Here is a 27,370-nt window from a genome sequence, read left to right as displayed (position 1 = left end):
AAGCTGGCCTCCCAGCAGTCACATATGCGAAAAAGACCAGAAAGGGCAGGCGGGGAGACTGGAAGGTGGAAAGGTATAAAACGTGATAGGTGGACAGCAGACATACAACTTGAAGAATAAATCACAGTGCACTGCGCCATGAGACCGCCCCTCCCGTCTGCCCGCCCACCCCACCTCCTCCAGTCTCTGCAAGGAGGTCAGTGGCCCTCAGGGCCCTGGAGAGGCACCCGGAGTCCTCGGGCTTGTGGAATCCATGTGCATTGCACACTGTGTCGCTGGCCACACACACAACAGGGCTTGGTTTCCCCAAACACTGCTGTGTCAAGGAGTCAGGGTGCTGAGTGTGGTGGCAAAGGCTGCAGTCGTATTACAGGGGAAAGGTTCACACGGAGGATCCGCTGAGCCTGCTGCCGCACCTCGTCATCTGAGGCCAGTCTGTCCACCTTGATGGCCCTGAACTTCAGCAGCCTTGCTGTTCCAGGTCCGAGCTGCACCTTAGGGGATCGGGGCCCAAGCCGTGTTCTCTTGCGGGGAGAAAGGTCCTTTGCTTCCTCTGTTCTTTTCCTCTTCTGCCCCACAGTCTCAGGGCGGCTTTTCCGGCTCCTCCTTGCAGTCCTGCCCTGAATAGACCCTTTTGGCCTGCCCCTGCCCCTGGGCTGGGTCCGAGCCACCTTTGCCTTGGCCTGCACTGCTTTGGCCTTGGCCCTGGCCCGCACTTCTCTGGCCTTGATCCGAGCTGCCTTAGCCTTGGCCCTGGCCCGCACAGCCTTGGCTTTGGCCCGGGCCTGGGTGGCTGTGGCCTGTGTTTGAGCCACCTTGGCCTGGGCACAGGCAGCTTTGGCCTGAGCCGCTTTCGTGCCCAGAGCACCGCCATCTTTCACTCGTGGGCCACCGAGAGACCCAGTGACTTTGCAGGTCTTGCTCTGGAGCCCAGCGCCTTGTCGGGGTCCAGACCTGGGGCCTCTTTGAGCCAGACACTTGGAGCCCTTGCTTGTGGCTTTTCTGGGAGCTTTGAGCTGGGCATTCCCCAGCCTCTTCCCTGGACCTTTCCTCACCTTCAGGGGGGAGTCCCCAAGTGACAGCTGCAGTGATTGCGCCTTGGGTTTGGCACCCAAGCAGGCCACAGGAGTTTTGATGGGAACTAGGGCCTCAAGGACAACGGAGAGTCGCATGGCAGGGTAAACACCTGGGTAGAGGTGGGTGGGAAAGCCCACCGCCGCACCCTGGGCACGGCCGGCACTTGATTGCTTCAGGGAGCTCAGCAGCAGGTTGGTGGTAGCATGCTTGGCGAGGCCTGGGGTGGACGCTTTGGCCAGCCTGCCAGACAGTGGCATGGGGAGCAGCGTGGCCCGGCCCGCAGGCAGCCGCACGGCAGTTTGGGGAGCACTGGCTGGAGGTGATGTGGCAGCTGGGGTGGGGGCACGAGCCTGAAGTTTTGTCTGGCTTGGAGGGTTGGCTGTGCACGAACTATAGCCATAGACATCGCCGCTGCGCAGGATAGTAGGCTGGAAGCCATCATCCCGCAGGCCCTGCAGGAAGGCCACAAGCTGGGCCTCAGTGGCACTGAGATCCTGGCTCATGGGGTTGAAGACAAGCAGCGCTTCCTCCAAGGCCTTCTTCCCCGCCGTGGAGATCCGTGACCAGGAGTGCACAGCTTTCTCCTCCACATGCTGCACCACCACGCTCATGGCATTAGGCACTACAGGTCTGTCTGGGGATCCACAAACCAGCAGCTGGCACCTCCAAGGCAAGAGGAAGAGAGTCAAGAAGGGCACCATGAGAGGGGCCAGGACAGACAGGTCAATCAGGGCCAGCATTCATAATATCCATGGACACACAGGGGCCTGGTCAGAGTGTGACAAACACTCCATAGAGCAAAACCTCAAGCTTTTCCACCTACCAAGGTGAAGCGTGCGTTGGGAGGTAGGTGGTGAACTCATATGGGTCAAACAGTTTCTTCAGGATACATGCCCATAATCAGAGCTATCCAACCTACTGCTGGGCCCCTGGAAAGATCTGAGTTTGGCCAAAATCCTAGTACTAAACTCAACACTGGGAATACAGGTAAATACCTCTGTCTGCCAGGAGCCCTGTATAGAAGGCAAGATACAGATACCCTTAAGGTTCTTGGGACGCACACTGGCATACAGCTCAGCTTGCCAACGGAAGGATTCCCGAGAGGAATATCCATGTGGCATGTGAGTGATGAACATGAAAGGACCACGTGGAGATGGTACAAAAGGGGGAACAGCCAATGCAATGGCTCCGAAATGAGAAAGAGTAGGGCAAACCTGCTGTGACTTGAATCTGTGGTCAGGGCTGGGAGGGTCAGCTGGAAAAGGCAGGGAAAGCAGTGCAGTTCAAGCTTTGAACGCTGCTTGAATGTCAGCCTAAGGGCCCAGACTCACACCCCAAATTCATGACCATTTCTGGCTTTCAGAGTTCCCAGCCAAGGCACTCAGAGGTACAATTCCTAGCACTAGAGCCATGGAGAGCAACCCCAGAGAAAGAGCCAGCCTCTCCTTCAACAGAAAGGAAAAAGATGATGAGTAGCAGGTACTAATAAATTATCTCTAGACAATCAAAGGACTTGAGTTTGAGCAAGCTTCTGAAGATGAAGGACAGGGAAGCCTGGCGTGCTGCAGTCCATGAGGTCTCAAAGAGTTGGACACGACTAACTGACTGAACAACAACTAGACAATCAGGCAGCCTGGGGCCAGGCAGCCAGACCAAGAGCACAAAGTCTGACAGTGGGAGCCACAGACTCCAAGTAAGATGCTTAATAAAGTGGGCCCAAGAGATCTGATACTGCCCATTTGGAGCTTCTGGCAAGAACCAAGTTGTCCCAGGCTTCTCTGAAGAAGCTGCAGGCCGTCAATCAGGACTAATAATCTAGCCCAATCCGGCACTGAGGGGTCCCAGAGGGAGCTCCGCAGCTGCACAGGAGCATTAAAAGATCAGCTGGGATCAGGCAGGTCCCTGGAGCCAGGAGGTGCGTCTGTGCAGCTTCCTCCTCCACCCTAATGGAGCAGAAGTTTCAGAACTCCCTGGAGGAAGTGCCCTGGGGCCCTTTGTTTGGAAATATTCTTGGATCCTCAGGTGTCTCAGGCACTTCCCCTCTCCGGAGGCCATTCTCCAAGTACAGTCCCTGTACATGACTTTGGTTCTTTTATTACCCCACCCCCACCCCCGCCAAGGGGGGTAGTTCCCAGAACTGTGAACTGTACAATAAGGATGTTGTGGGTAAATTGGGGCTCTTCCGCCCAGATTGGCCAGGGCCCTTGGGAGGGGTCTTCTGGGCTTTCCAAAAGGCTCCGGAAAACAGAGGCTGCAGCCCGACCCTTGACTTCTCAACTATCCCTGGGGCCGGCAGGGGAAACTGATGACAAATGCGGGACGAGAGCAGCCCCATCCAAGCGGAACCGGGGTAGGGAAGATCAGGGGCCTCAGGTTGGGAGTCCGCGTTCCTGGTGCCCAAGCCGAGAGCTGACGCGGGGGACCTTGGAGGCAGCGAAATGTACGGGTAGGCAGTGGGAGCCCGACCGGGTCGCACAGCCCGAGGGTGGGGTCTCTGGGCACGGGGTGGGGGGGGTGTTTCATCCCGGCCACCGGAGGGCGCTGGTCCCGAAAGAGCCGGCCACCCGGCCCACCGCCCTGCCGCCTCGCGGACGGCCCCTCCGCGGCGTGGCTAGGCCCGCGGCCCCAACCTACCGGCGACGCCGCGGGGACCCAGGACGCGCCTCTGCACCGCCTTCGCTGATCCAACATGGCCGCCTGCTGCGCACCGGAAGTCACCGCGCTTCCGCTTCCGGGACCTGGCCCGCCCTAATGACCCTTGACCCCCCGAGACCCCCGTTTCCCCCAAAGTCTAGGAGCCGGACGAATAGGAACCAGAGACGACTTCCTGGAGGAGGTGGCAGCAGGGACCGCTCTAAACCTTTGGGAGCCTGTGCAGGAGTGTGAGGGGCAGAGGTGCTTTTAGAAGCCTATGGGCAGTCACAGAGGGTGTCTGGATGCTTCATCTGGGCACTGGTTAATAGCCCTCCTCATTCCCCATAAAACCCCAGGATCCTCTGGCTACTCTATGTTTCTCTGCCTATACAGAGGGGTCTGGGCACCCCTAAAGAGAAAAACACTCCATCCTAGGCCTAACCTTGTGCCCCTAAGCACCTCAGGACCTCAGCCCTGGTGGTTGGGGTCCTTTGTGCCTTTAAGCATAGCCAATATATCCAGCAGGAAATGCAAACTCTCCTGCTCCTCTAGTCAATGCTTCTAGTCCCCTTGTGTTGGTAGAGAGAAGGAAATTGTGGGCTCTCAAAGGCCAGGGTTTCAGAGGGTGCAATCAGGAAGTCCCACCTTAGCACTCTCAGTCCCCAACTGTGCGTGAGCCCCATTTCTGCCCCATCCATGGTTGAGAATTAACTGTTCATTCTTAGGACTAATTCAGCCTCACCTTCTGCCCAAGTTCTCTTCCACAGCTTCTCCAAAGCCAGCAGTGTTGCCCTCTGTATGCAAGTGGGGCCAGGCCTGTGTAAACAGAATCCACTTCCATGAAGAAGCAGAGCCCAGCCTCCAGGGATGGCATGGGCCTAGATGTGTCCCGAAAAGAGGATACATCTCTAGTGATGTCCAGTCTAGAAGTCAGTGCAAAATGGAGGACAAAAAAGGGTAGGTCCATCCCCAGTCTGTATCCATTCCAGACATTAGAACTAGGGGAATGGTATGGCTGAGGGAAAGTGGTCTGGGGTCTAGTTCTCTGAGGGGAGGCTGATCCTTCTGCCTCTTGGCACCCAATATATCTGGGATGGAGCTCTCTGGGATCATTCATCAGGACCAAGTCTGACTTGACCTAGACTCTGGTGGATGCTGACTGGGATCAGATGAGATGAGGTTGAAGAGACTTCAGGGTCATCCCAGGATCCAGCCCTTGCTTTCCACTTGGCATCTTTTAGCTATTTATTTGGCTGTGTCAGGTCTTAGCTGTGTCTTAGTTGTGTCAGGTCTTAGCTTTGTGTCCGGCACACAGGATCTTCGTTGTGTCATGCTCTTGTTGTGGTGCATGGACTCTCTGGTTATGGCACATGGGCTTAGTTGCTCTGAGGCATGTGGGATCTTAGTACCCTGAGCAGTGATTGAACCTGTATTCCTTGCTTTGCAAGGCAGATTCTTAACCACTGGACCACGAGGGAAGTCCCTCCATTTGGCATCTTTTCTAGCCCTGAGTGATGGCCCCTAGACCCATATCCACCAAAGCAGAGATGTGGTGAAGATCTAGATGTGAAGGAGGCCACTGGTCTTCAAGGGATCACCCCAGGAGGGAGTCTGTGTGCCAAGGAGGAAAGCTAAGGCTGGGTCTTGAGGAGCCGCTTCCTAGGGTGGGAGAGGAAGCAGGGCCTGTAAAAGACTCCAAGAGGCAGAACAAGAAACAGGAGAAAGCCAAGGTTACAAGGGGTGAAGCTTTGAAGATGCCAGCAAAATTTCAGTTACGAAAAAGATCACAGAGCCCCTCCCCCATTTTTTATGGTGTGCCCTGGTGACTTTGGCAAGACCAAGTTTTGAGGACCAGTGGTAGTAGATATAAGGTTGACGTTAAGGCAGTGGAACCTGTAAGAGAAGATGACTTCAAGAGTTTGATTGGAAGGAAGGGGACACTGGAGGGACTTCGGGTGCTGGGAGGGAGCTAAAGGTAGGACGCTTTCATGTGCTTAATTGCTGGAAAGGAGAGGGGGAAGAGGCCTGGAAAGGGAATAGTGAGAAATGTGAGAGGGTGTGCAGGAGAGTGTGAATACTCTGAGGAGGAAGGTACCAGTGGTTTGAGTGAGGAGCATGTTGAGAGAATGGAGTGGGAGGATGGAAGCCTTCTACCAGGATCTGTAACCAGCCTTGGCACCATTTCCCTGCAGGCCCTCTAACTTCATCTGCCAGGCCCTGAAAGGGACTGAAGACTCTCTGGTCGTGGAGAAGGCAGGCTAAGGTATTCATGCCCCGGAGCTCCTCTCAGCCCATTTCTGATGGAGGTTTGAGAATCAGTACCTTAGCAACCCTTGCTCTGATTGGAACAATAATGTGAGGCCCATGTTCTGTGCTGGCTCCCAGAGTCCCCAGCAGGATTTGGTCCCTGTTGCCCAGAGTGGGAACTTGTTTGACACACCCTTAATTGGCTGGTTTCCCTGTCTTCTTGCCACTCTTCTGCTGGCGCTTCCTGTCCTCATTGCCCACATTAACTATGTGCATTTGTGTCTCAGTCTCCAGGTGTGCTTCTGGGGAAAATGAGGCAGACTGTTTATAAAATAGGGACAGGATGGTAGCAAGCACAAACATCCCTGAGGACCTCTGCTCTTAGGTGACCACTGACCTGTACAAATGGGCCCCAGCTCACAGACTCAGCCAGTACTCTTAATGCTGAGAAGATAGGATGAGCCAGGGTCTGGGTCTAAGGTAGGTCGGCCTCTGTCACACCAACTTGCTTTGGCCTGACCCCCGAGTTGGCTAGAGGCAGGCACAGGACCGTGAGGATGGACAGTCACAAAGTGCCTTGGGTCCCAGAGTAGCCCAGGCCTTAGGCCCCACGGGATAAGCCCAGAGTGACCTGACTGGGAGGTCTGTGGCCTCTGACTCTTCATCCTTTGCTCAGTTACACTCCCCCACACAAACTGTCCCCACCCAGACCTGTGGAAGGGCCTGTCAAGTACTGAGGCTGGCACCTTCTGCTCCTCCACCCACGGCTAGCCTCGATGTGCATCAGACAACCTCTTCTGTGCCCTGTCCGAGCTTGGGGAAGGGAGACCCAGCCATTGCCCCCGCCAAGTCCCAGGCCTTTCCCTAAGAGGCCTCAAGGGGGCGCCGCCGCAAAGCCTGTCGTGGGCTCTTAAGAGCGCAGTAGCGGTGGGCGGGCGCCCGCTCCCTAATTCCCCAGGTTCTCCCGGTCGGACCCTTCGCGGGTGCTCCCAGGCTGGGTCCCGCTCAGAACCGCCCGCATTCTACACGTGTCGTGAGGCCCATCGCCGCTTCCTTTCTCCCCGCTGCCCGAGGTCGGACCCCAAATCCTGGGCAGGCCCAGTGTCCACGTGTCCGTCTGTCTGTTCACCCGTGTGCCGGTGACCATAGGTCGGTACGCCCTGCTCCGGCCACGGCAGGTGCAGGGTTAAAGCAGGGGGAAGGGTTTCCCGAGTCGCGAGGGGGGACGAGGGGCGGACCCCGTCCAGCCCCGCCCCGCGCCGGAGCAGAGCCTGAACCCCGCCGGAGCCCGGCCTCAGCCCCAGCCAGAGCCGGCACCAGCGGAGCCAGAGCCGTGGACCCTGCGCCCGGCGGCGCCGGAGCCCGGGCCGGTGAGTCCCGCGGGAGCTGCGCTCAGGGGAAGTTTGGGGCGCGGGGTGTAGAGCCCCAAACACGCTCGTCAGGACCCGCCCCCCTCCCCCCCCAACCCGCCCCCGTTACCCGAGCTGGAAGTTTGGGGCCAGGAGGCCCTGGCGCCAGGGGTCCTAGGAATATGGCCCCCCTTGGAAAAGGAGAAGACTGGGAACTTGGGGGTCTGCTGTAAAGTCCAGCTATCCATTTCTGCTGGCAACGCCCTGGACTCAGGGAACCTAGAGTGCAGTGCTCCTAGGTTCCCCAAATCACCCTCCTCCCCTTTCCGGACATCAGGTCCCCGGGGACGGGGCATGGGCAGACCCCTGAGGATAGACCTTGAAGCGAAATGTGGGACTCTGGCCTCCAGCCCCTCCCCTCCCGGTTCCAGGACCCTGATCTTGGTCTTTTGTTGAGGAATGGATGGACTCTATGGGATGATTCTCAAACGGGATGTAAGGATACCGAGTCTGATCTTTGGCAGTAGGTGGGAGATCCCAGTGGCTGTCCAGAGCACCCTGGAAGCCAGTAAGGGGGAGGGTCCAGTCTAACTCCACCGATGCAGAGCACCAGGGTGTGGACTGTTGAGGGGAAGGGAACGGGGCTAGTGTGGAAAGTCCTATTCTAGTTACTTTATCTCCCACCTAGACCTAGATTCAACCAGGGAGCAGCTAGGTGAGGGCAAGGTATGGGAGGAGAGTTCCTCAAGCCCCAGAGGAAGCGGGGAAATTGCCTGGGTAATTGGGAGACTGCCCTCCTTCCCACTCCAGGAGGGAATCCACAACAGTGTGGTAGCCAGTGGGGGTGGGTCCTCCCTCTGCTTTTCCCAAGCAGTTTGGGGCCAGGGTGCTCATCAGTATCCTGGGGGGCTGGTCAGTGGCTCTGACTCTTCATTTTCCGTCTCTTCTGTAGGTGAAGACCAAGTCCCTGGACTGGCCCCACACTCCCTTATAGCCCCCTTAGAGTCAAGATGAGGCCCCATCATGCCTTTCACTGAGGCCTGCAGCCTGAGCAGATAGCATGGCCTGCCACTATAGGTGAACACCATGGCTACAGGAGGAGGCCGGGCCTTTGCTTGGCAGGTGTTCCCACCCATGCCCACCTGCCGGGTATATGGCACAGTGGCGTTCCAGGATGGGCACCTGCTTGTGTTGGGGGGCTGTGGCCGGGCTGGACTGCCTTTGGACACTGCCGAGACATTGGATATGGCCTCGCACACGTGGGTGGCACTGGCGCCCCTGCCCACTGCCCGGGCTGGCGCGGCTGCTGTGGTACTGGGCAAGCAGGTGCTAGTGGTGGGCGGTGTGGATGAGGGCCAGAGTCCAGTAGCTGCTGTGGAGGCCTTCCTGGCTGATGAGGGCCGTTGGGAGCGTCGGGCCACTCTCCCTCAGGCTGCCATGGGGGTTGCAACTGTGGAGAGAGGTGAGTCGCCTCCCAGGGAAGGTCTGTCAGGTGCCCCAGTAGCCTCCATTCTTTCCTGACTTGGTCCCTTTACCTTCAGAGGCTGGGTGGGAGCTGTACATTTTGCCTAGGTGCTCTGGACATGGATTTGCCTCCTGTAGCCTTCCCTACCCAGCTTTGAGCTGGGCCAGCAGCAGGCTTGACTGAGTTTTCCAGCTGTGAGGTGGGCCTCAGAGCCCTGGCTAGCCGCCAGCATGACGGGAGGGCCAGGCCGCCTCCCTGCCCCATTCCTCCTCTCTGAGAGACCAGAAGGGGTGGCCCAATAGCTCCCATAGTTATAAATAGTCTGGGAGGGGAGGAGGGGACCAGGGCCTTGGCTCAGAGCCCAGCGAGTGCTTAAATTCCTCGCGCCACACAAACAAACCTGGGAGATGGAGATGGACAAAAGCCAAGCTGGCCTGGAGGCAGTTGCCATGGAAGCCCTTAGCTGACTGGCCATCTCCCCGAGGCCCTCAGACTTGCCCCCAGCTGACTCTGAGGCTGTCACGGGGCAAGAACCTTCTCTAGTGAGAGGACAGGGTACAAAAGTGCTCGCAGGAGGCTCGTGGACAGGACCCTCATCCTGCAGGCCCAGGCTCCTTCTCCCAGTCCCCCAGCTGATCCCACACCCTCTCCCCAATCTGAGCTCTCTGTTTAACAGATCTCCATATGGCCCCCACCCCTGGCTTAAACCACTCCCCCCAATTCCCCCATGGTAATTCCCACCTTGTGGCCTCCAGGTCTGACCACGGTCCTGCTTGGATGCCAGACTTGGTTGCCATAGCGTCTCCAGGGAGACGGAGACAGATTATAATTAGATCAACTGCCTCCTGCTCTTCACTTGAAGAGGGCCTGGCCAGAGTGGGGATCCTAGCTCTCCCAGCCCCCACACCACGAAGGCAGAAGGGTTTCTGCTGCTAGAGAGGGGTACCATAAATAGGTGTGCCCCAAGCCACCCCCAGGCCTGACCAGGGCAATTGTCAGGGTGGAGGACTGTGGCCAGGCCCAGGGATAGTCTGTGTTACTCTTTTCTCTGCAGATGGTATGGTGTATGCACTGGGGGGAATGGGCCCTGACACAGCCCCCCAGGCCCAGGTTCGGGTGTATGAACCCCGCCGAGACTGCTGGCTGTCACTGCCCTCGATGCCCACACCCTGCTATGGGGCCTCTACCTTCCTGCATGGAAACAAGATCTATGTCCTGGGTAAGGACCTGGGGATGTGCCAAAGTGGTTTGAAGTCCAGAAGCTTCAAATTTATCCCTATAGGTTAGTCTGGAATGGTGGGACAAGAGCAGCTTTGTTGGGTTGAGTCAGGGTTGCTCTGAGGCTCTTTCAGTGGGCCTGCTAAGGCTGGAAAACCAAAGCCCAGTGCCTAAGGATCTTTGGGGTTGATCCATGCTCTGGTATGCACACAGCTGGGTATGGGTGGCTAGGGCGGGCAGTGGTAAAGGCTCAGCAACCTGGTAAAAGAAGGGCCTCCCAGGTGCCCCAATTCCATTGGCAGGGGGCCGCCAGGGCAAGCTCCCAGTGACTGCTTTTGAGGCCTTTGATCTGGAGGCCCGTACCTGGACCCGACACCCAAGCCTGCCCAGCCGCCGGGCCTTTGCCGGCTGTGCCATGGCCGAAGGCAGCGTCTTTAGCCTGGGTGGCCTGCAGCAGCCCGGGCCCCACAATTTCTACTCCCGCCCACACTTTGTCAACACTGTGGAGATGTTCGACCTGGAGCATGGTGAGCAGTGGTTGGTGTGGGCTACCCTCCCACTCTCCATGGGATGGAGGGGTGCAGAGTGCGTGAGGGGGCTAGCCCTCACCTCCTCACCTCTCCTGCAGGCTCCTGGACCAAGCTGCCCCGCAGCCTGCGCATGAGGGACAAGAGAGCTGACTTTGTGGTCGGCTCGCTTGGGGACCATGTCGTGGCCATTGGGGGCCTTGGTAAGTCTCTGTGGGGCTTGGGATAGGAGGGGAGCCCGAGACAGGAAGCAGTAGCCCTCCGCATGAGCACCACCTCCTGCCCTTCTCTAGGTACTCCAGGGGTCAGGACTTTATGAGTTTTCCTTTCCCAACAGTCAGTGGGTAGTCTACCTGGCTCAGCCTTTGGGGTGTCTCTCAGCACCTAACTGTGGGTTCTGTAGCGGCAGGGGCCCAGAAGATAGAAACAGGACAAATGACCACTGAATGAATGGAGAAGTAGGAATGTGAATGAATAGATAAATGAGTAATGAAGTGGGGGCAACGGGTAGCAAGGCCTTGGGTATCCCATCCTGGGGCAGCGTATGCTGGGCCATGCTGTGGGCTCAGGGAGCAAACGAGCTACAGCCGCTGCAGCCTGTGCCCTTTACATGCTCTGTCTCCTTCTGGCAGGAAACCAGCCGTGTCCCCTGGGCTCTGTAGAGGGCTTCAGCCTGGCACGGCGCCGCTGGGAGGCACTGCCAGCTATGCCCACAGCCCGCTGCTCCTGTTCTAGCCTGCAGGCTGGGCCTCGGCTGTTTGCCATCGGGGGTGTGGCCCAGGGTCCCAGTCAGGCTGTGGAGGCCCTGTGTCTGCGCGATGGGGTCTGAGTGCCTGATGGGACCTGTCCACAGGAGCAGTTCTGTGCCAGGAGCAGGTGTCTGTGGTTCCTTTCGCTGCTGAGAAAGCTCACTGTGGCTCTGTGGGGTGAGGGAGGCACAGGCCGGGGCACTTGAGACGCTGCCCCTGGGCCGTCGGGGTGGCCTTCATTTTTAGCACAGGACACCCAGACCCTTCGACCCACCTTTACTCCCATCCATTCGTGGACCATGATGCCCAGCTCCACCCTTGCTCTGGAAATTACTGGGCCTCTGACCAACTGGGAAGTGGGAGAGGGCAGAATTGGCCTCCTGCCCCACGGCTCGGTGCCTGCCTGGAGTTGATCAGGCCCACCCCAATGGCTATTCCTGAAAACTCTTCGCTGTCAGCCTGCCTGGAAGGCCCCCGTAGACCCAGAAGAGTTCAGAGAGGGCGGGAACACAGAGGGGTGTAGGCGTCGATGTGGGGACCTCCAGAGGGCCAGAAGAACATTGACTGTGGGCCCTTCACACTGCTGGCTGTGTGACCTCGGGCAAGTCACTTCACCTCTCTGTGCCTCAGCATCCTCATCTGTAAATGGGGACCTCGGGGACCTTCCTGCCCTGCCTACCTCACAGGGCTGTTGTGAGGACACGGGGGTTCAGATGTGGAAGTAAAAGTGCTGCTAACTCCGGCTTGTGGCCTCTGCTGTGGACTCCTATGTTATCCCTGTGTCCCTGGCTCTCTTCTGGGGACCTCAGTTTTCCTAGGGATGAGGGTCTAGAGGAGCCTTTAGGATCTGGCCTCAGCCCTCAAAGGGTTCTGGTGTGTGTCTCAGCCCCACCAAAGCCTGCGCTCCTCTTCTGTGACTTGGATGACCACCCTCTCCCACTGCCCTGGGTGTTAGAGCTCACAGAACAAATACCATAGAATTAAGATGATCTCCAGATCCATGTCACACAGCATCACCTCCGTGGTGGGGGTGGGGGTCCAGTGGGGGTTGGGTCCCTCTGTACCAACTGTGGGGAAGCTATCTCTTAGGCATGGCAGTGTGGCCACTCACCAGATGCCCTGGAGGCAGTAGCCTCCCAGAAGAAGCAAAGCTGCCAGCCCTGGCCTACTCCTTCACTCTTTGCTGCCCACCAGTAGGGACTGCTGACTCTGCTTTCCCTGCAACCATACTGATTGCAGGAGGTTCATGGTTGGGTTTGTGGCCAGAACGGATTTGGGGTCCTGGAACCCACATGCTGTGTCCAAGGTAACCCTCATGGACCGTTAGCCTGGGCTGTTAGCACAAGGTGCCACGGCACAAGCAACACAGGAGGCAGGCGGAGGGCCCATCTTACTGTTCTCCAGCCTCTGAGACCTCTTGGGCTGCAAGCACAGACCTCTGGGTCAGCCATCCTTGTTTAATGTTCTGGACCAGTTTAGACACTCAGAGACCCCAGCGTGAAGATAATGCTGCAGCAGCTTGGGTCTGGGGATCCCCGGGAGGTCAGGCAGTGGGTTGGTGACTGGGGTCTGGGGGCCCATGTTGTCGCTGCCACAGTGGCCACCCCGGGATGGCTGGCAGAAATTCTGCTGGTAGGTGGTGTTAACACGGAGAGGCTGGATCTGCACAAAGTGGACAAGGCGCTGGGGGAGGTCCCCGAGTCCTGGCCCTGACCGGAATTCGGTCTGGTAGGAGGATTCGAGGGGCCGCGGCTGGCGCAACTCCAGTTCACAGGGTGCCCAGCGCAGGAAGGTATGCTGCTGCCACAGGCGCTCCAAGTCTTTCCGCCTTCCGATTCCCTGCAGCAGGCAGTAGGGGCCCTTCTCAACGGTACGGGCCCTTAGCCCACAGTCTTGGCACCAGGTGATTCCTTGGGCCCCTCCTATACCCCAGCAGGCCTGGTGATGCCTGGCCTCCCTGGCCTGTACCCCAGACTCTTTGAACTGCATCCCAGCCATGCCTTCCATTCCAGAGTGAATGGAGCCCCAGAAAGTCAGTGGCCCTAGGATATTTGCACATTTTCAGGCAAATGTGGAGGAAGCCAAAGCAGAGGGACCTCTGTTTGGGGAATGGCTGTTTGCCAGAGGAAAGAGGTTATCAGGCAGACAAACACTCCTCTGGATAAAGGAGCCTGCTCTGCCCACCAGGTCTTATCCCCTCCACCCTACCTCAATTTCAACCTAGGCTGGAGGGCTGCCCATTGTTCTTCCTCTCTCCAGCACTCACCTTATCGAAGGAAGTGCGGTTGTCATGCTTGGAGAAGAAGTGTTGCTGTGGTGGCTCCTTGAAAGACAGAAAGAAAGAGGGTGAATGGGGGAAAATGATGCTTAGCTGTCCCTAATATGCTATTTGAAGGTCCCATAATGGAGAGAAGTTGCCAGGAGCCACCACCCCTAAACTGCCAACACCTTGAAAAGGCAGATACAAATTAAAGCAACAGCTTATTCCTGGAACATCTCATCCCAGCACTTGCCCTTGAAGCAGAAGCTTTGGGGTCTCTGATTGAGAGAGGGGCTGAGGCATCTTACCGGACATCCTTCATCAGTGGGGCAGCACTTTAAGTTTCACACCGGGCCTTTAACCCTAGATTGTTCACGACTAGGCTCCAGCTCTCTCCTCTTTTAGTGTCTCATCAGTGACCCAGGCTCTTGGCCCTAAATATTATACTACCTGGAAACTGACATTTTTCTTGATAGCTTGAGCTCTCTCCTGAACTTCAGACTAATTAGCCAACTGCCTGCTCCATATTTCCATGTAAATGTCTAACAGACATCTCCAAACACATGTCTTGGTTCTGGATCATTTCACAAAACCACCCCACTGACAGGCTCCCCCAGCTCAGGTCATGGCAGTTAGATCTTGCCAAACACCCCAGAGGCCGCTTGATTCTTTTCTTTCATACCCTGAATCCAGTGGGCCAGGAAATCCTATTGATACTTCCTTCAATATGTACCCAGATCAGACTACTTCTCATCATGGCCACTGCCTTCTCTGGTCTAAGCCACATTCTTCTGATGCCTGAATACTGCAAGAGCTTCCCACTTGGTGTCCCTGCTTCCAGCCTTGCCCCTCCAGCCTACTGTACTCTTAGCAGGTAAAATAACTCTTAATATGTAAGTCAGATCACACTCCTGGTTTGCCAAAAATCAATAGTTTCTCAAGTTTATAAAAGTCAAAGTCATCATAGTGGTCCATGAGACCCACATGATATTGATTTCTTCACTACCTCCAGCCACACTGCATCCTCACTGCTCCTCAAACACTCTAGCTACTTCCACCTCACACCTTTGAACTACCTCTTACTTCTGCCTGGGACTCTTCTCCTGGCTGGCCATGACTCCCTCTCACCTGTTACTTGGGAGGCTTTCCTTGACCACTAGAATTCCATCGCCCCAACCCTGCATTTTTCACCTTCTAACACATTGTATGACTATGTATGTTGCTATTCATCTGATGCCCCTGACTAGAACACAAGTGCCTCATGGGTAAGGTCTGTCTTACTCACATCTGTAACTCCAGCACCGAGCTTGGCACTGTGCTCAATACATATTTGCTGTTAAATCAATGAACAAGGACAGGGACTCCCTGGTGGTTCAGTGGCTAAGATTCTGAGCTCCCAAGGCAGGGGGCCTGGGTTCAATCCGTGGTCAGGGAATGAGATCTCACATGGGAACTAAGAGTTCCCATGCCACAATTAAAGATCCCACATGCTTCAGTGAGGGGCTTCCCTGGTAGCTCAGCTGGTAAAGAATCCACCTGCAACACAGGAGACCCCGGTTCAATTCCTGGGTCAGGAAGATCTGCTGGAGAAGGGATAGGTTACCCACTCTAGTATTCATGGGCTTCCCTGGTGGCTCAGCTGGTAAAGAATCCACCTGCAATGTGGGAAACCCGGGTTCACTCCCTCAGTTGGGAAGATCCGCTGGAGAAGGGAACAGCTACCCACTCCAGTATTCTGGCTGGGAGAATTCCATGGACTGTATAGTTGCAAAGAATCTGACACGACTGAGTGACTTTCACTTTCACATGCTTCAATAAAGATCAAAGGTTTTTTGTTTTTAGTAAGATCTTTCATGCTGTAAGACACAGCACAGTCCAATAAATAAATGTTTTTTTAAAATAATATTATTTTAAAAAAGAACCTACTATATAGCACAGGGAACTCTAAGTAATACTCTGTAATGACCTATATAGGAATAGAATCTAAACAGTGGATATATATACATGTGTAACGGATTCACCTTGCTGTACAGCAGGAACACAACATTGTAAATCAACTATACTCCAATAAAAATTATTTTTAAAAAAGATTTTATAGATTTTTTTTTGATGCACCACATGGCTTGTGGGGTCTTTGCTCTCCAACCAGAGATGGAACCCCGGGCCCTCAGCAGTGACAGCATGGAGTCCTAACCACTGGACCACGAGGGAATTCCAAGACTTTATAGATCTTAATACACACAAATGGGAAATTTGAATGAGAGAGGTGAATTACATCTGTGTCAATGTCCTCATGGTGATAGTCTATTATAGATTTGCAAAATGTTACCACTGAGGAAACTGGGCGAGTCATAAAAGGGATCTCTCTTTACAACTTCTTCCAACTGCCTATGAATCTACAGTCATCTCAATAAAAATTTCAATTAAAAAATCTGGGGGTCTGGGGTATATTCCAACTGCCCCCTCCCCCGATTCTTCCTGCATCTCTATCCTTAGCCATGGAACTGTACACAGCCCTAGAATGAGGATGCCTCGGCTGTTGAAGGCAGCTCTGACTTTGGAAACTCACTATTCTTACAGTGACAGGATAATCTATCAACTCCCACTGACTTGAGTTTTATTCTCACAACTGTGGGAGCCTGGTGAAAAGTGCAGTCATTTCCTCTCCGCCCAGGCAGTTCAGAGTATTCTTGTCCCCAAGGAGAATTTCACCTGCATCTTTGCTTCTAAACCACCAAGGGCTCCTTTTCCACTCGGGTAGTAAAGCCCATGGCCTCTGAGCAGGTAGGGCTTGGGCTAGGATACAAGCTGAAGAGCCCTTGGGGGAGAAGTAGGTTTCCTGGATGGGTCAGTGTTTGCCTGTGGGAGGGCTAGGAGGCCCTGTGGAGGCTGAACAGCATGCAGTTAGGGGGCTACTGAGTTGGGGGGGGGAGCTCTGTGGCAGACTGAGGTGTGGTGGGGATGGGGCAGAGACAGGGACACACAGCAATCACGGTACGACAGGACCTGCCTCCAACCATGAGGCCCTGGCATTCTGGTCTGACCTGGAGAACAAATAAGCCCAGGATTACATTTCCCAAGAGTCAGGCAGGTGAAGGCTAGAAATAAATTAATCTGGTTTAGAAGAAAAAAAGAGTAAAAAGAAAAAAGAATTTTCTTGCATCTGAATGACAAAATTCATATCTGCCCCAAACTAAAGGTAAATGGATGCCACATATTGGAAAGGTTTTCAACAAGAATAGCTGCAGTCAGCTAGCTGACACCTGGCATCTCTCAGCAAATAAGGGGGAAAAAAATGCGCACCTTCCCAGAGCAGTTCCACTAATTAAAACAGCTTTAGATCTAGAGTCAGGAGACCTGGCATTTGTACAACCTAAAGCCCAAGACACATAGATCATGCTATTTGGGGTTGATGATAATGCCAGCATATAACTAGTCTTGACTTTAATCAAAACAGGTCCCCAAATATGTCCCCTACTCTGTTCTTGGGGGGCAGGTTGAGAGGACATTCAGGTCTTTGGGATGAGAACTACCGCTGAGGGCTACTACAGACACCAAGCAGGACGTGCCCAGGTTGCCTCTGTCCCCGCGCTGCCCAGATCTCATCATTCTCTCGGGGGAGGTGGCTCCAGACTGGCAGTCTGGAGTCGCATTTGGGCCTGGCTCAGTACGCAGTGACAGACAGCCCTTCCAACTGAGCACGGTGAGGAAGCTCAGGCTCTGCGGCATGGCAGACTCCAAGACCCTGCTCCTGGCCTGGGAAAGCAATTTGTAGCGAATCCAGATGGCGGAGCGAGTAGGACCTGGCTGGAGGCCGGAAGCAAGAAGCTGCAGTGGGCGGGGCAGGTTCCAGGCACACCTCCAGGTCCCTCCTCCACCCTGCTCTTTCCCAGGAGTCTGATGTGAACTCAGTTCTCACCAGGCTGACTTCCTTTGGACCTGAAAGGAAGCCAGAGAGGAGATGGAGGAGAAGAAGGAGATTTTTCTTCTCTGGGTTCCCTTTCAGGACAGCCCTCCCTTGCCTGTGTCTTACCACTTCTCTCAGGATGGCCCTCTCCACACCACTCTCTCCTGGGTTCTAGAAGCCATGCCTTCCTCTTGCCCCTTCAGGCCCAGCAGTACTGGCCACTTGGTTGTTACCACTCTGTGAGACTGCCTTCCCCTGAAGCCCCCACACCTACCCCTGTATATGAATGCACTCCTGAGTGCTCCCGTTTTGAGTGGGCTTTTTGCTGTTGGGCCACTCACTGACGCTCAGCGCTCTCTCCTTGTCTCTAGGCCTGGAAGCATGGAGGGCATAGGAGTCCAGCACCCCTCTCGTTATCCGGGAGCCTCTTGCAGCCACTCTAGGCCACTTCTGCCATCACTCCTACCAGTCCTCCTTGATCACACATGGAGGTGAATGTGTGCATGCGTGTGTGCTAACTAAATTGCTTCAGTTGTGTCTGACTCTGTGTGACCCTATGGACTGCAGCCTGCTAGGCCCCTCTGTCCATGGGAGTCTCCAGGCAAGAATACTGGAGTGGGTTGCCATGCCCTTTTCCAGGGAATCTTCTCGACCCAGGGATTAAACTTGGGTCTCCCGCCTTGTAAGCAGATTCTTTACCTTTGGAGGCACTAAGGAAGCCCATGGGGGTGGATACCTGCCACTTTTCATGCTGTTCCCCTGATCAGAGGAGGCTTCCTTCTCATTCCTGAGCCCCTGGACTATGAGGCTGACTGTGAGCTAGGCCACTGACTTTTAGGGCATCAAGGAATTCATGCTGAAGGACAGTTGTCTGCAAAACTCAAGGCTTACTTCTTGGATTCTGGAGGCTCTCACTCCATGATCACCCATCCCACCTTGGCCCTGATCCTTCCTCCATTTAGAAAGAGCGTGAGCAGCACTGTCCAGCCCAGTACCAGCTCTTATGCACCCTATCAGTCAGGGGAAGATCTGACATTTCAGGGACAAGGGCCCAGGCCTCATGCAAGTCCTGGGGATAGGCTGGCCTTGGGTGTCAGTTCAGCTGTGGTTGGGCTGAGGATGTTGCTCTTGCGGCCTGAGAGCAGCAGAATGTGGCCCAGCTGCTTGCAGGGCTGCTTCCTACCTGACAGCGCTGCAGGAACACTGCTGGAGGCTGGGGCTTGGCTGCAAGGCGGTATTCTCGAGCACTGTCACTCCTGAATTGGCCTCTGTAGTGCCCATAGAAGCCACTGTTGTGCTGTAACAAGGCAGGCTTGAGGGTGAAGCCCACCCAAAGCCCCCTCCCAAGTCTCAGACTTCCCAGGCTAGAAGCCTTTCCTGGGCTTTCCTGACAGAATAAAAAGAATCAGAGGAGGAGGGACACCCTGGAGAGGAACCAACAGAGGAATGTCTCCATCCATCATTAGAACAGTTGGCCTCAGCTGTGCTGGGCAACTTGGGAGGGTTATGTGTGTAAGCAAAGGATTCCTTCCTTTCTTCTTCTCACCTCCCTCTCTCCTTCTCTCTCTGTCTCCCTTCCCTCCTTCCTCTCCTTCCTCTCTTCCTTCCTCTGTCTCTTTCTTTAGAGCATCCTAATATGGGCTGGCAACCTGCAGCAGTGAAAAGACAGAAAGACCCGGCTCCTGTGAACCTTTCTTCTAGGGAGGAAATAAGACAAGTGACTAGAGTCAGGAAAGAAAGAACCTGATGACTGGATCTAGAGTGACAGGCAGCAGGGGATAGCATCTCATGACAATGGGGGTGGTACCTGAACGTGAGGAGGAATCAGCCACGTAAGGAGCAGTCAAAGAGCATCCTATGTGTGAGAACTGCAAGTGCAAAGATTCAGAAGGCAGAGAGAGACTTGTGTTGGAAGAACCAAAAAAAAAAAGAGAGAGAGAGAAACAACAACAAAAAAAGGCCTTATTGACTAAAAAAGACTGTGAGCAAGACGAAGAGAAGTGAGGCGGTCAGGGAGGGACAGGGCCTGGATTGGATTAGGAATATGGATTCTAAGAGCAAGGGAAGACCTCAGTAATGGAGGGAACCAAATGGGTTCTAAGTTGGGGTGACTTAGGAAGCACTGAGCAGAGTTTTGAGAACAGGGACACTATCTGGTGGTGAGGTCCTTTCCTGAGGGATCTGAGAGGAAGTTTCCTTCCTTGTCCTCCCTGAATTAATAAAGATCACAGGTCCCTGAAGAGCAAAGATTAAATTGATCCATATTCTGCACCTGTTGACAAAGTCATGAACACCTGTTTGTCGCACACTTTGCTATTCTGGGGCGAATAGTGCACCATCTGAAACTGGAACAACGGATGAACTTCCCAAAAGAAGTACTTCACCAAAAGTGGATACTTTTGGAGAGAATTTCAGAGACAAGGACTGGCAGAAGACAGAAATGAGCACCCATCAGGGGTATAAGAAGCTGTATTGTACTGATGTCATGAGGCTTACAACATGGTTGACCATGTCCTGCCAGGGAAGTCCTGTGGCCCGACCTCATTGTTCTCAGCGCTCCCTGGAGAGGATAGTCTGTCTAGCCCACTCCACAGTCACAGCCCTGAGCAGAAAGAACCTGTCCCAAGCTGGCCTCTGGCCATCAAAATAGGCTTCTTATCTTTTCATCCCACTGAGGGCTTAGGTCATCCAACTTGTCTGTCCATCCTTCTACTACTGTCAGACCTTCCTCTCTATTCAGTTTATTTCAACAGTATTTACTGGGCCTTGACTGTATTCCAGTCATGGGACATAGGGCTAGAAGGAAAAAGTCTTTACTCTCAAGATGTTCCCTGTCTAGAGAGCAGTCAAACTACAGAAGTTTGGGAAGATCAAACAAAAGACTGGGAATAAATGGGGTGGCAAGAGGACTAAGAGGATCACCTAATCAAGGCCTGAGACCAGGACACAAGGAAGGGGGCATGGTGTCAGGAAGAATAGGTCAGCTCTAGGGGGCCCACAGAAAGGCAGAGCAAGAATGGGCAGTTGGGGGGTTCTCCTCTAGCCTGGAGGCTAGATAAAACCCTTCTCACTTTACTCCCTTGAGTCATTCAAATTTCAGGTACTACCCCAGGGCCAGGGGCTAGGATTAATTGTAAAGTGCATTCTTACCCAGGAGCCTACTAAAGCACTTTGCATCTTTCCGGTAAAGGAGCAGAAAAGATAAACTTTCCTCTTGTCTTTTTCAGGCTACTTCTGGAGAAGGAGCATCTCAGCAGGTCAATTTCTTGTTGCTTAGTGACAAAGGGAGGTTGTGACTACACAATGCTCCTGATTGTTGAGGCAGTGCCCAGCCTGCTACTCTCTTTGTGCTTTCTGCTTTGTTCTTCTCTTTAAGAGAAACCTGCCCCTCAGCACTAAAACCTGCCTCTCAGCTTGGGAGAGTTCTTATATATAGAAACATATAAGGCTTCACAGTGGAGTCTGATGAACTCACAATGAAATAGCAAAGAACATTTTAGAGGCAAATCCTGTATTTTTAAAACTGTAACCATACTGCCAGGGATATAAATTTAGAATATATTTCATGGAGTCAGAAGCAATGCTAAAGGGACTGGTGGCTCTTAGGATAAAAATGCTGCTTCAGAATAAGGCTCCGTCAAGTTCTCAGGAGTTTGTGGTAACCGAGAACAGTAACTGTTGGCAGGTCAATGTTACAAGGTCCCAAGTGAAGGAGGAGAGAGCATAACGGTGGAGCAAAAGCAGCAGCATGAAAATATCTGACACCATGGTTCCATTCCAAGCTAGCCTTAGGCAGATTATTCTCTCTCTCATTTATAACATAGGCATGTGAACATTTCACTCCCTTTTCTAACATGAAGAAGCTGGTGATGAGCCTCTAAAAATGTGCCAGTGAAAAGTTCAACAACGGGAAACACTCAGTAGGGCTTGTGTCATTGGCACAAGCCCTACTAGCCAGAAAATCCACCCTATTAGTATAGTTACTCTGGAGATCCCCTCCCACATGTATTCACAACTACAGGAAGTTCATTGCTATATCTGTATAGGGGAAGAACTATAAAAAGGCTGAATGGTTAGAGCACAATGAGAAAACTGGCCTATAATTACACAATAAAATATTGGAGTTGCCATAAATCGGCTACAGATACTTGAATCCATAGAGATAAATCTTAAAAATGGTAAGTCAAGTAGTTGTAGAGGGAATTCCCTGGCAGTACAGTGGTTAGGAGTTGGCGCTTTCACTGCCAAGGGCCCAGGTTCAATCCCTCATAGGGAACTAAGATCCCACAAAAGGTGAGATATGGCCAAAAAAACAAACAAAAAATTGTATAATTTGACACAATTTGATTTATGTATATACCTACGAAACATAACCACGATCAAGAAGCAAGCATATCTTTCACCCTCAACTTTATTTTTGCCCATTGGTATTCCTTCTCTAGGGCATTCATTGGCCTCAGGCAACTGCTGAGGCTGTCTTTCTATTATGATAGATTAATTTGCATTTTCTAGAACTTTATGTAAATGGAATCATTCAGTATGTGTTCTTTTGTGAATTTGTCTTCTCACTCAGTATAATTATTTTGAGAACTATCCATGTCATTGTACCTGTCAGCTGTTTATTCCTTTTTATTGCTTAGTAGTTTTCCATTGTGTAGATGTGCCAAATCTCTCCTCTTGCTCTTTTTTTTAATAATTTATTTTTTTAAATAGGTTTAATCTTTTAATTTTAGGCTCTCTGAAAAATGGAGCAGAATGTCCACAGATTTCTCATATACTTTCTGCTCCCACACATGTGTACATTTATTATAAATGTTGATCCAAGATCAACGCATCATTATCACCCAAAGTCCAAAGATTACCTTAGAGTTCACTTCTGGTGAGTTACCTTCTATGGATTTGGACAAATGTATAATACATAATGATGTGTATGCACCATTATATTAGGTTGGTGCAAAAGTAATTGAAGTTTTGCATTGCTGAAAGTTGCCATTTGATATTGGAATACATTTTAAAATAAATGTGGTTGTTATACATCATTTTAATATGTATTTCTTCCTTTATGTGTTTTTGCTAATGACTTATTGTCATTTATTTTATATTTATTTTAGACCAGGGAAATGATGTCAGATAAGAAGCAAATTCGAGCAATTTTCTAACTCGAGTTCAAAATGGTTTGTAAAGCAGCAGACACAAGATCAATGATGCATTTGGCCCAGGAACTGCTAATGAACGTACAGTGCAGTGGTGGTTTAAGAAGATTTGCAAAAGAGACAAGACCCTTGAGGATGAGGAGCACACTGGTCGGCCAGCAGAAGTTGGTAACTACTAACCAAGAGCAATCATCAAAGCTGATCTTCTCACAACTACACGAGAAGTTGCCCAAGAACTCAACATTAACCAATCTATGGTCATTTGGCATTTGGCAAATTGGAAAGGTGAAAAAGCTGGATAAGTGGGTGCCTCATGAGTTGACTGAAAATTTAAAAAAAAAATAGTTTTGAAGGGTCATCTTCTCTTATGCTATGCAACAACCACAAACCATTTCTCAGATTGTGACATGTGACAAAAGTGGGATTTTATATGACAACTGGCAACAACCTGCTCAGTGACTGGACCGAGAAGAAGCTCCAAAGCTCTTTTTAAAGCCAAACTTGCACCAAAAGAAAGGTCATGATCCCTGTTTGGTGATCTGCTGATGGTTTAATCCACTACAGCTTTCTGAATGCCAGTGAAACCATGACATTTGAGAAGTATTCTCAACAAATCAATGAGATGCACCAAAACCTACAATGCCTGTGGCAATGGTCAACAGAAAGGGTCCAATTCTTCTCCACAGCACCTGACTGCACATCACACAAACAATGCTTCAAAAGCTGAACAATTTGGGCTATGAAATTTTGCCTCATTGGCCATATTTACCTGACCTCTTGCCAACTGACTACCACTTCAAGCATCTTGACAACTTTTTGCAGGGAAAATGCTTCCACAACCAGCAGGAGGCAGAAAATGCTTTCCAAGAGTTCCTCAATTCCTGAAGCATGGATTTTTATGCTACAGGAATAAACACACATTTCTTATTGGCAAAATTATGTTGATTGTAATGGCTCCTATTTCAATGAATAAAGATGTGCCTGAGCCTAGTTATGATTTAAAGTTCACAGTCCAAAACTGAAGTAACATTTGCACCAACCTAATAGTATCATACACAATAGTTTCACTGCCCTAAAAATCCTCTGTGCTTCACTTATTCAACCCTCCCGCCCACTGTAGGCCCTGGCAACTAGTGATCTTTTTACTATCTTCATAGTTTTGCCTTTTCCAGAACGTCATACAGTTGGAATCCTGCAGTAGGTAGCCTTTTCAAGATTGGTCTCTTTCATTTAGTAAATAAAATGTATTTAAGTTTCCTCCATGTCTTTTCATAGCTTAATGGATAACTCTTTCTTAGTCCTGAATAATATTTCATTGTCTGGATGTACTACAGTTTATTTATCCATTTACCTACTGAAGATGAAATCTCAGTTGCTTCCAAGTTTTGGCAATTATGAATAAAGCTGTTATAAATATCTATGTGCAGGTTTTTCTGCATGCATACATTTTCAACTTTTTTGGGTAAATACCAAAGAGCATGATTGATGGATCATTGGTAAGAGTAAGTTTAGTTTTTTTTTTTTTTTTAACTCAAATCTGGCTATATTTCACTCCAAAATGCTGTGTATGACTATTATTTTCTGTTTACAGTTGATCTGAGTTCCATTTCATTTGTGGTTATACAAAACTACCTGGCATTCATTGAGCACAGACATAATGACAGGGCAGACAGATGATCCAGAAATGCGGACACCCAAAATAAATGACCCTGGGGTCAAAAATTGGCCTGTGGATACTGATATCCTTCTAAGAACTCAAAAGAGAATAAACTTATTCAAACTGCCGTTCCCTCCTGTTTCTTTCCCAAATTTAATAAATACAATGATACACATAAAAATTATTCTCTCAGCAGAACCTCTTAGACGTTAATGCAAGTCAAATTCTATGACAGCCAACATCAACAGATCTTTTAATGGAGTTAGAATTTCACACAGTTAAATGCTGCTTAAAGTAAGTGGGCCTACCATTAAAGCTATGTCTGTGGCAGTGATCTGACCTACAATCACTTCAATATACCTTTTCATTTTTATCAGGTAAACCTCTCAGGAGGGGACTATGACAAAGGGGGAAAAAAATTCTAAACAATCTACTTTACCTAAGCTCAGTGTGATTCCAACAGTTACTCAGTGTGACTATCACTGCATTATTTTTCAAGAAATACTGAAAACTTTCAGCAACTACAGTCTGTATTTCTAAGGTTCAATGAAGAAGTGAAGTCGCTCGGTCGTATTCGACTCTTTGCGACCCCATGGACTGTAGCCTACCAGGCTCAACCCATGGGATTCTCCAGGCAAGAATACTGGCGTGGATTGCCATTTCCTTCTCCATAAGTTTAGTTTTATAAGAAACTGTCAAAACGTACTCTGAAGTGGCTGTACATTCAGCATTCCCATCAGCAATGGATGAGAGTTCCTGTTGCTCCACGTCCTCACCAGCATTTTGTGTTGCCAGCTTCTGGGTTTTGGCAATTCTTTTTGTTGCTGGGAAAGATTGAAGGCAAGAGGAGAAGGGGGTGACAGAGGACGAGATGGCTGGATGGCATCACCAACTCAACGGACCTGAGTTTGAGCAAACTCCAGGAGATAGTGAAGGACAGGGAAACCTGGTGTGCTACAGTCCATGGGGGTCACAAAGAGTCAGACATGACTGAGTACTTGGACAACTGGTGCACAGTGGTATCTTTTGTTTATTTATTTTGTTTCTCTAATGACATACACTGTTGAACATTTTTCCTGTTTATTTGCCATCGGTGTATCTTCTCTGGAGAGGTGTTCTATCTTCAAAGTTTTTTCCTATTGTTGAATATTTTGAAATACATTTTATGTACCAGTCTTTTATCAGCTAAGTCTTTTGAAACCACATACCAATCAGGTTTTTGTCCCCTCTACATTACTAAAACTGCTCCTGTCAAGGTCACCAATAGTTAATTCTCATTTTCCTTGATTCATTAGCAGCATCTGACACTTAACTTCCTCTTTGATGGATGGTCCTGGAGGCTTCCACAACTCCTCAGTCACTGCTGGTGTTCCTCCCCTATCCCTAACCACTCCTACTCTGACTCTTTTGCTGCTTTTTCCTCATTGAAGCCTCTAAACTTTGCGTGTCTTGGGACTCAATACAATCTGTTTTCCATTCATACTCCTTCATTGGTGATCTCAAGCCACTTCACGGCTTAGACAGCCATCTATAACTATCTGAGAGCGTCTGCATCAGCGAGGGGATTCAGGGCAAGGTGTGGGTGGACAGCAGGGTATGAGTATGCAGGTGTGAGGGTCCATCTCGTCAGGTGTGTGTAGGCTGGGTGTTGCACAGCAGTATGTGGTGAAATGTAGGTCAGCGGACCTGGCCCAAGATTAAAGGCTTCACAAACTATTAGGATCGTTAAAACCGTTAGCAGCTTGCTGTGGCAGGAGCGGGCCCCGGGGAAGGGAAGTAACTCTCATTGGTCAGAGCGCATCCTGGGGGCGTGGCCACACAGCTTAGGCAACCTCCTCGGGACCAAGCGGCCTCTAGATCAGGCGCGTGCCCTCAGAGGTGGAGGCCGGAGGGGGTTGGGCAGGGCAGGCTGGAGTGTGGTGGGTGGGGGGTGGGGAGTCGGGGGATGGAGGATGGGGGGGTCGGAGGACGGGGGACGGGGGCAGGGGGGTCGTCGGGGGACGCGGGGGGCGGGGTGGTCGGGGGATGGGAGGTGGGGGTGTGGTGTTGGGATTAGGGTTAGCCCTTTCTTTCTCTGTGAGGAAAGACCACCCTGGCTCTTCAAGGGACTTGACTTCAGCTTCCCTGGGGAGCTGTTTTCCTCAGGTTCTTTGCGGACGAAGGCTTCCCGGCCTGCCTCAGAGACCAGGAAGAGAGTCCGCCCCCGAAGTCAGGGTGAACCGGAACCCAGGGAAACCCACTGGGATTGGTCATTGATTATTATGACGGGAAATCCCTTGGAGGGGTCTGGAAAGGACAAGGAATGACTTATTTAGTCTACGATCCCAGAGCATGTCTCCTGGTAGAAGAGACTGAAAATGAGAAAGAGCGACTGAACCGAGGTTGAGGCAGGCCTGGTGGAGGCCAGAAAAACAGACTAGTTTTCCCTGTGGCCAAGTAGGGGCACTTGGAGGACCCTGCACTGCGATCTCAGGATTCTCTTAGTTGAAGATGGGGTCAGATGGGAGGGCTCGGAGCCCCTTAGGACACACCCTCTTCAGCCCCATATATTCCTCCCTGCACATAACCATGCCAAGGCCCTTCTTGTGGAAATAGTCACTTGCACTGAAACCTTTCCCTTCCTTTTCTGCTTCCTTTAATAGGATTGGAGGATGAGAGAGGGAGGGAACTCAGCCCCCGTAAGGTGTTAATATGTGCATTTCAATTTTCATTTACCTTAAAATAGCTAAGGTCCAACTAAGAATGACTACCTCTTCATTACTAATGTTATACTAGTATCTGTGAGGAGAGGGATTTTTGTAGATGGGATTTCTACCCTCTGAGAATATAAAAGCATGTATACAGATAGCATGGTGACAGGTGAATGCACAGAGGACAGGTAAACTGAGACTCTTGGCACATAAAGCACCAGGTGGCCATTAAGCACAATTGGTATAACCATAGAATTTCTAAAACCATATTTAAGAAACTTCTTAAGAGTAAGTTAGGTCTGGAACCTGGGGAGTAGTTATTCTAAACCGCAAACAACAGGTTATATAAATTACTCTATCAGCATAAACAGAAGTGAAAAACAATAGAGGATTTATCATCTATATGTAGTTATAAGGACCTTGTTAAAAAAAAAATG

General features: G+C 51.5%; 4 protein-coding genes across 13 annotated transcripts in view; 2 read left to right on the top strand and 2 right to left on the bottom strand.

Moving 5' to 3' along the window:
- Nucleotides 1–66: 66 nt before the first annotated feature.
- On the bottom strand, nt 67–4,617 carry CCDC71 (coiled-coil domain containing 71). Of its 2 annotated transcripts, none has more exons than XM_059879568.1 (2): nt 4,454–4,617; nt 67–1,740 (listed from the first exon to the last, which is right to left on the bottom strand). In XM_059879568.1, exons 1-2 carry the CDS (start codon nt 4,615–4,617, stop codon nt 330–332), a joined length of 1,575 nt encoding a protein of 524 aa, XP_059735551.1. In that variant the 3' UTR covers nt 67–329. The 2 variants fall into 2 exon arrangements, with proteins under 2 accessions (XP_059735551.1, NP_001039465.1); NM_001046000.1 differs by lacking the exon at nt 4,454–4,617 and adding an exon at nt 3,712–3,752.
- KLHDC8B (kelch domain containing 8B) lies at nt 3,246–23,843 on the top strand. 4 transcript variants are annotated; one of them, XM_015459584.3, is made up of 8 exons: nt 3,246–3,523; nt 4,466–4,668; nt 5,904–7,328; nt 8,260–8,769; nt 9,827–9,991; nt 10,293–10,517; nt 10,619–10,720; nt 11,150–12,009. In XM_015459584.3, the coding sequence occupies exons 4-8, from the start codon at nt 8,394–8,396 to the stop codon at nt 11,344–11,346; spliced, it is 1,065 nt and encodes a 354-aa protein (XP_015315070.1). In that variant the 5' UTR covers nt 3,246–3,523; nt 4,466–4,668; nt 5,904–7,328; nt 8,260–8,393; the 3' UTR covers nt 11,347–12,009.
- Nucleotides 12,706–20,699, bottom strand: C22H3orf84 (chromosome 22 C3orf84 homolog). Its single transcript, NM_001077085.2, is given in 4 exon segments — nt 12,706–13,126; nt 13,533–13,589; nt 18,617–18,730; nt 20,584–20,699. Coding segments are annotated over 4 exon segments (615 nt in total). The 5' UTR covers nt 20,611–20,699; the 3' UTR covers nt 12,706–12,709.
- Nucleotides 23,844–25,829: 1,986 nt separating the features above from the next.
- IHO1 (interactor of HORMAD1 1) overlaps nt 25,830–27,370 on the top strand; it is a 28,256-nt gene continuing 26,715 nt past the window's right edge. Inside the window, exon 1 of one of the 6 annotated variants that reach the window (XM_005222843.5) lies at nt 25,830–26,121. The gene's annotated coding sequence lies outside the window, so the exon portion shown is untranslated. Of the gene's footprint in view, nt 26,122–26,262; nt 27,122–27,370 lie in introns of those variants that run through there. The other 5 variants (NM_001205523.2, XM_059879673.1, XM_059879674.1 and 2 more) reach the window with 5 other exon arrangements.

The sequence above is a fragment of the Bos taurus genome, chromosome 22, assembly GCF_002263795.3.
Source record: "Bos taurus isolate L1 Dominette 01449 registration number 42190680 breed Hereford chromosome 22, ARS-UCD2.0, whole genome shotgun sequence".
Classification (NCBI taxonomy): Eukaryota; Metazoa; Chordata; class Mammalia; order Artiodactyla; family Bovidae; genus Bos; species Bos taurus.
This window is presented reverse-complemented; position numbering and strand designations above follow the sequence as displayed.

Excerpts from the sequence above, each read along its gene's own strand:
- CCDC71 (XM_059879568.1), bottom strand. The coding sequence starts at position 4,617 with ATGTATCCTCTTTTCGGGACACATCTAGGCCCATGCCATCCCTGGAGG. Across the intron at positions 1,741-4,453 it reads GAAGAGAACTTGGGCAGAAG|GTGCCAGCTGCTGGTTTGTG; the intron begins GTGAGGCTGAAT and ends CTTGCCTTGGAG.
- KLHDC8B (XM_015459584.3), top strand. The coding sequence starts at position 8,394 with ATGGCTACAGGAGGAGGCCGGGCCTTTGCTTGGCAGGTGTTCCCACCC. Across the intron at positions 8,770-9,826 it reads GGTTGCAACTGTGGAGAGAG|ATGGTATGGTGTATGCACTG; the intron begins GTGAGTCGCCTC and ends TTTTCTCTGCAG. Across the intron at positions 10,518-10,618 it reads GATGTTCGACCTGGAGCATG|GCTCCTGGACCAAGCTGCCC; the intron begins GTGAGCAGTGGT and ends CCTCTCCTGCAG.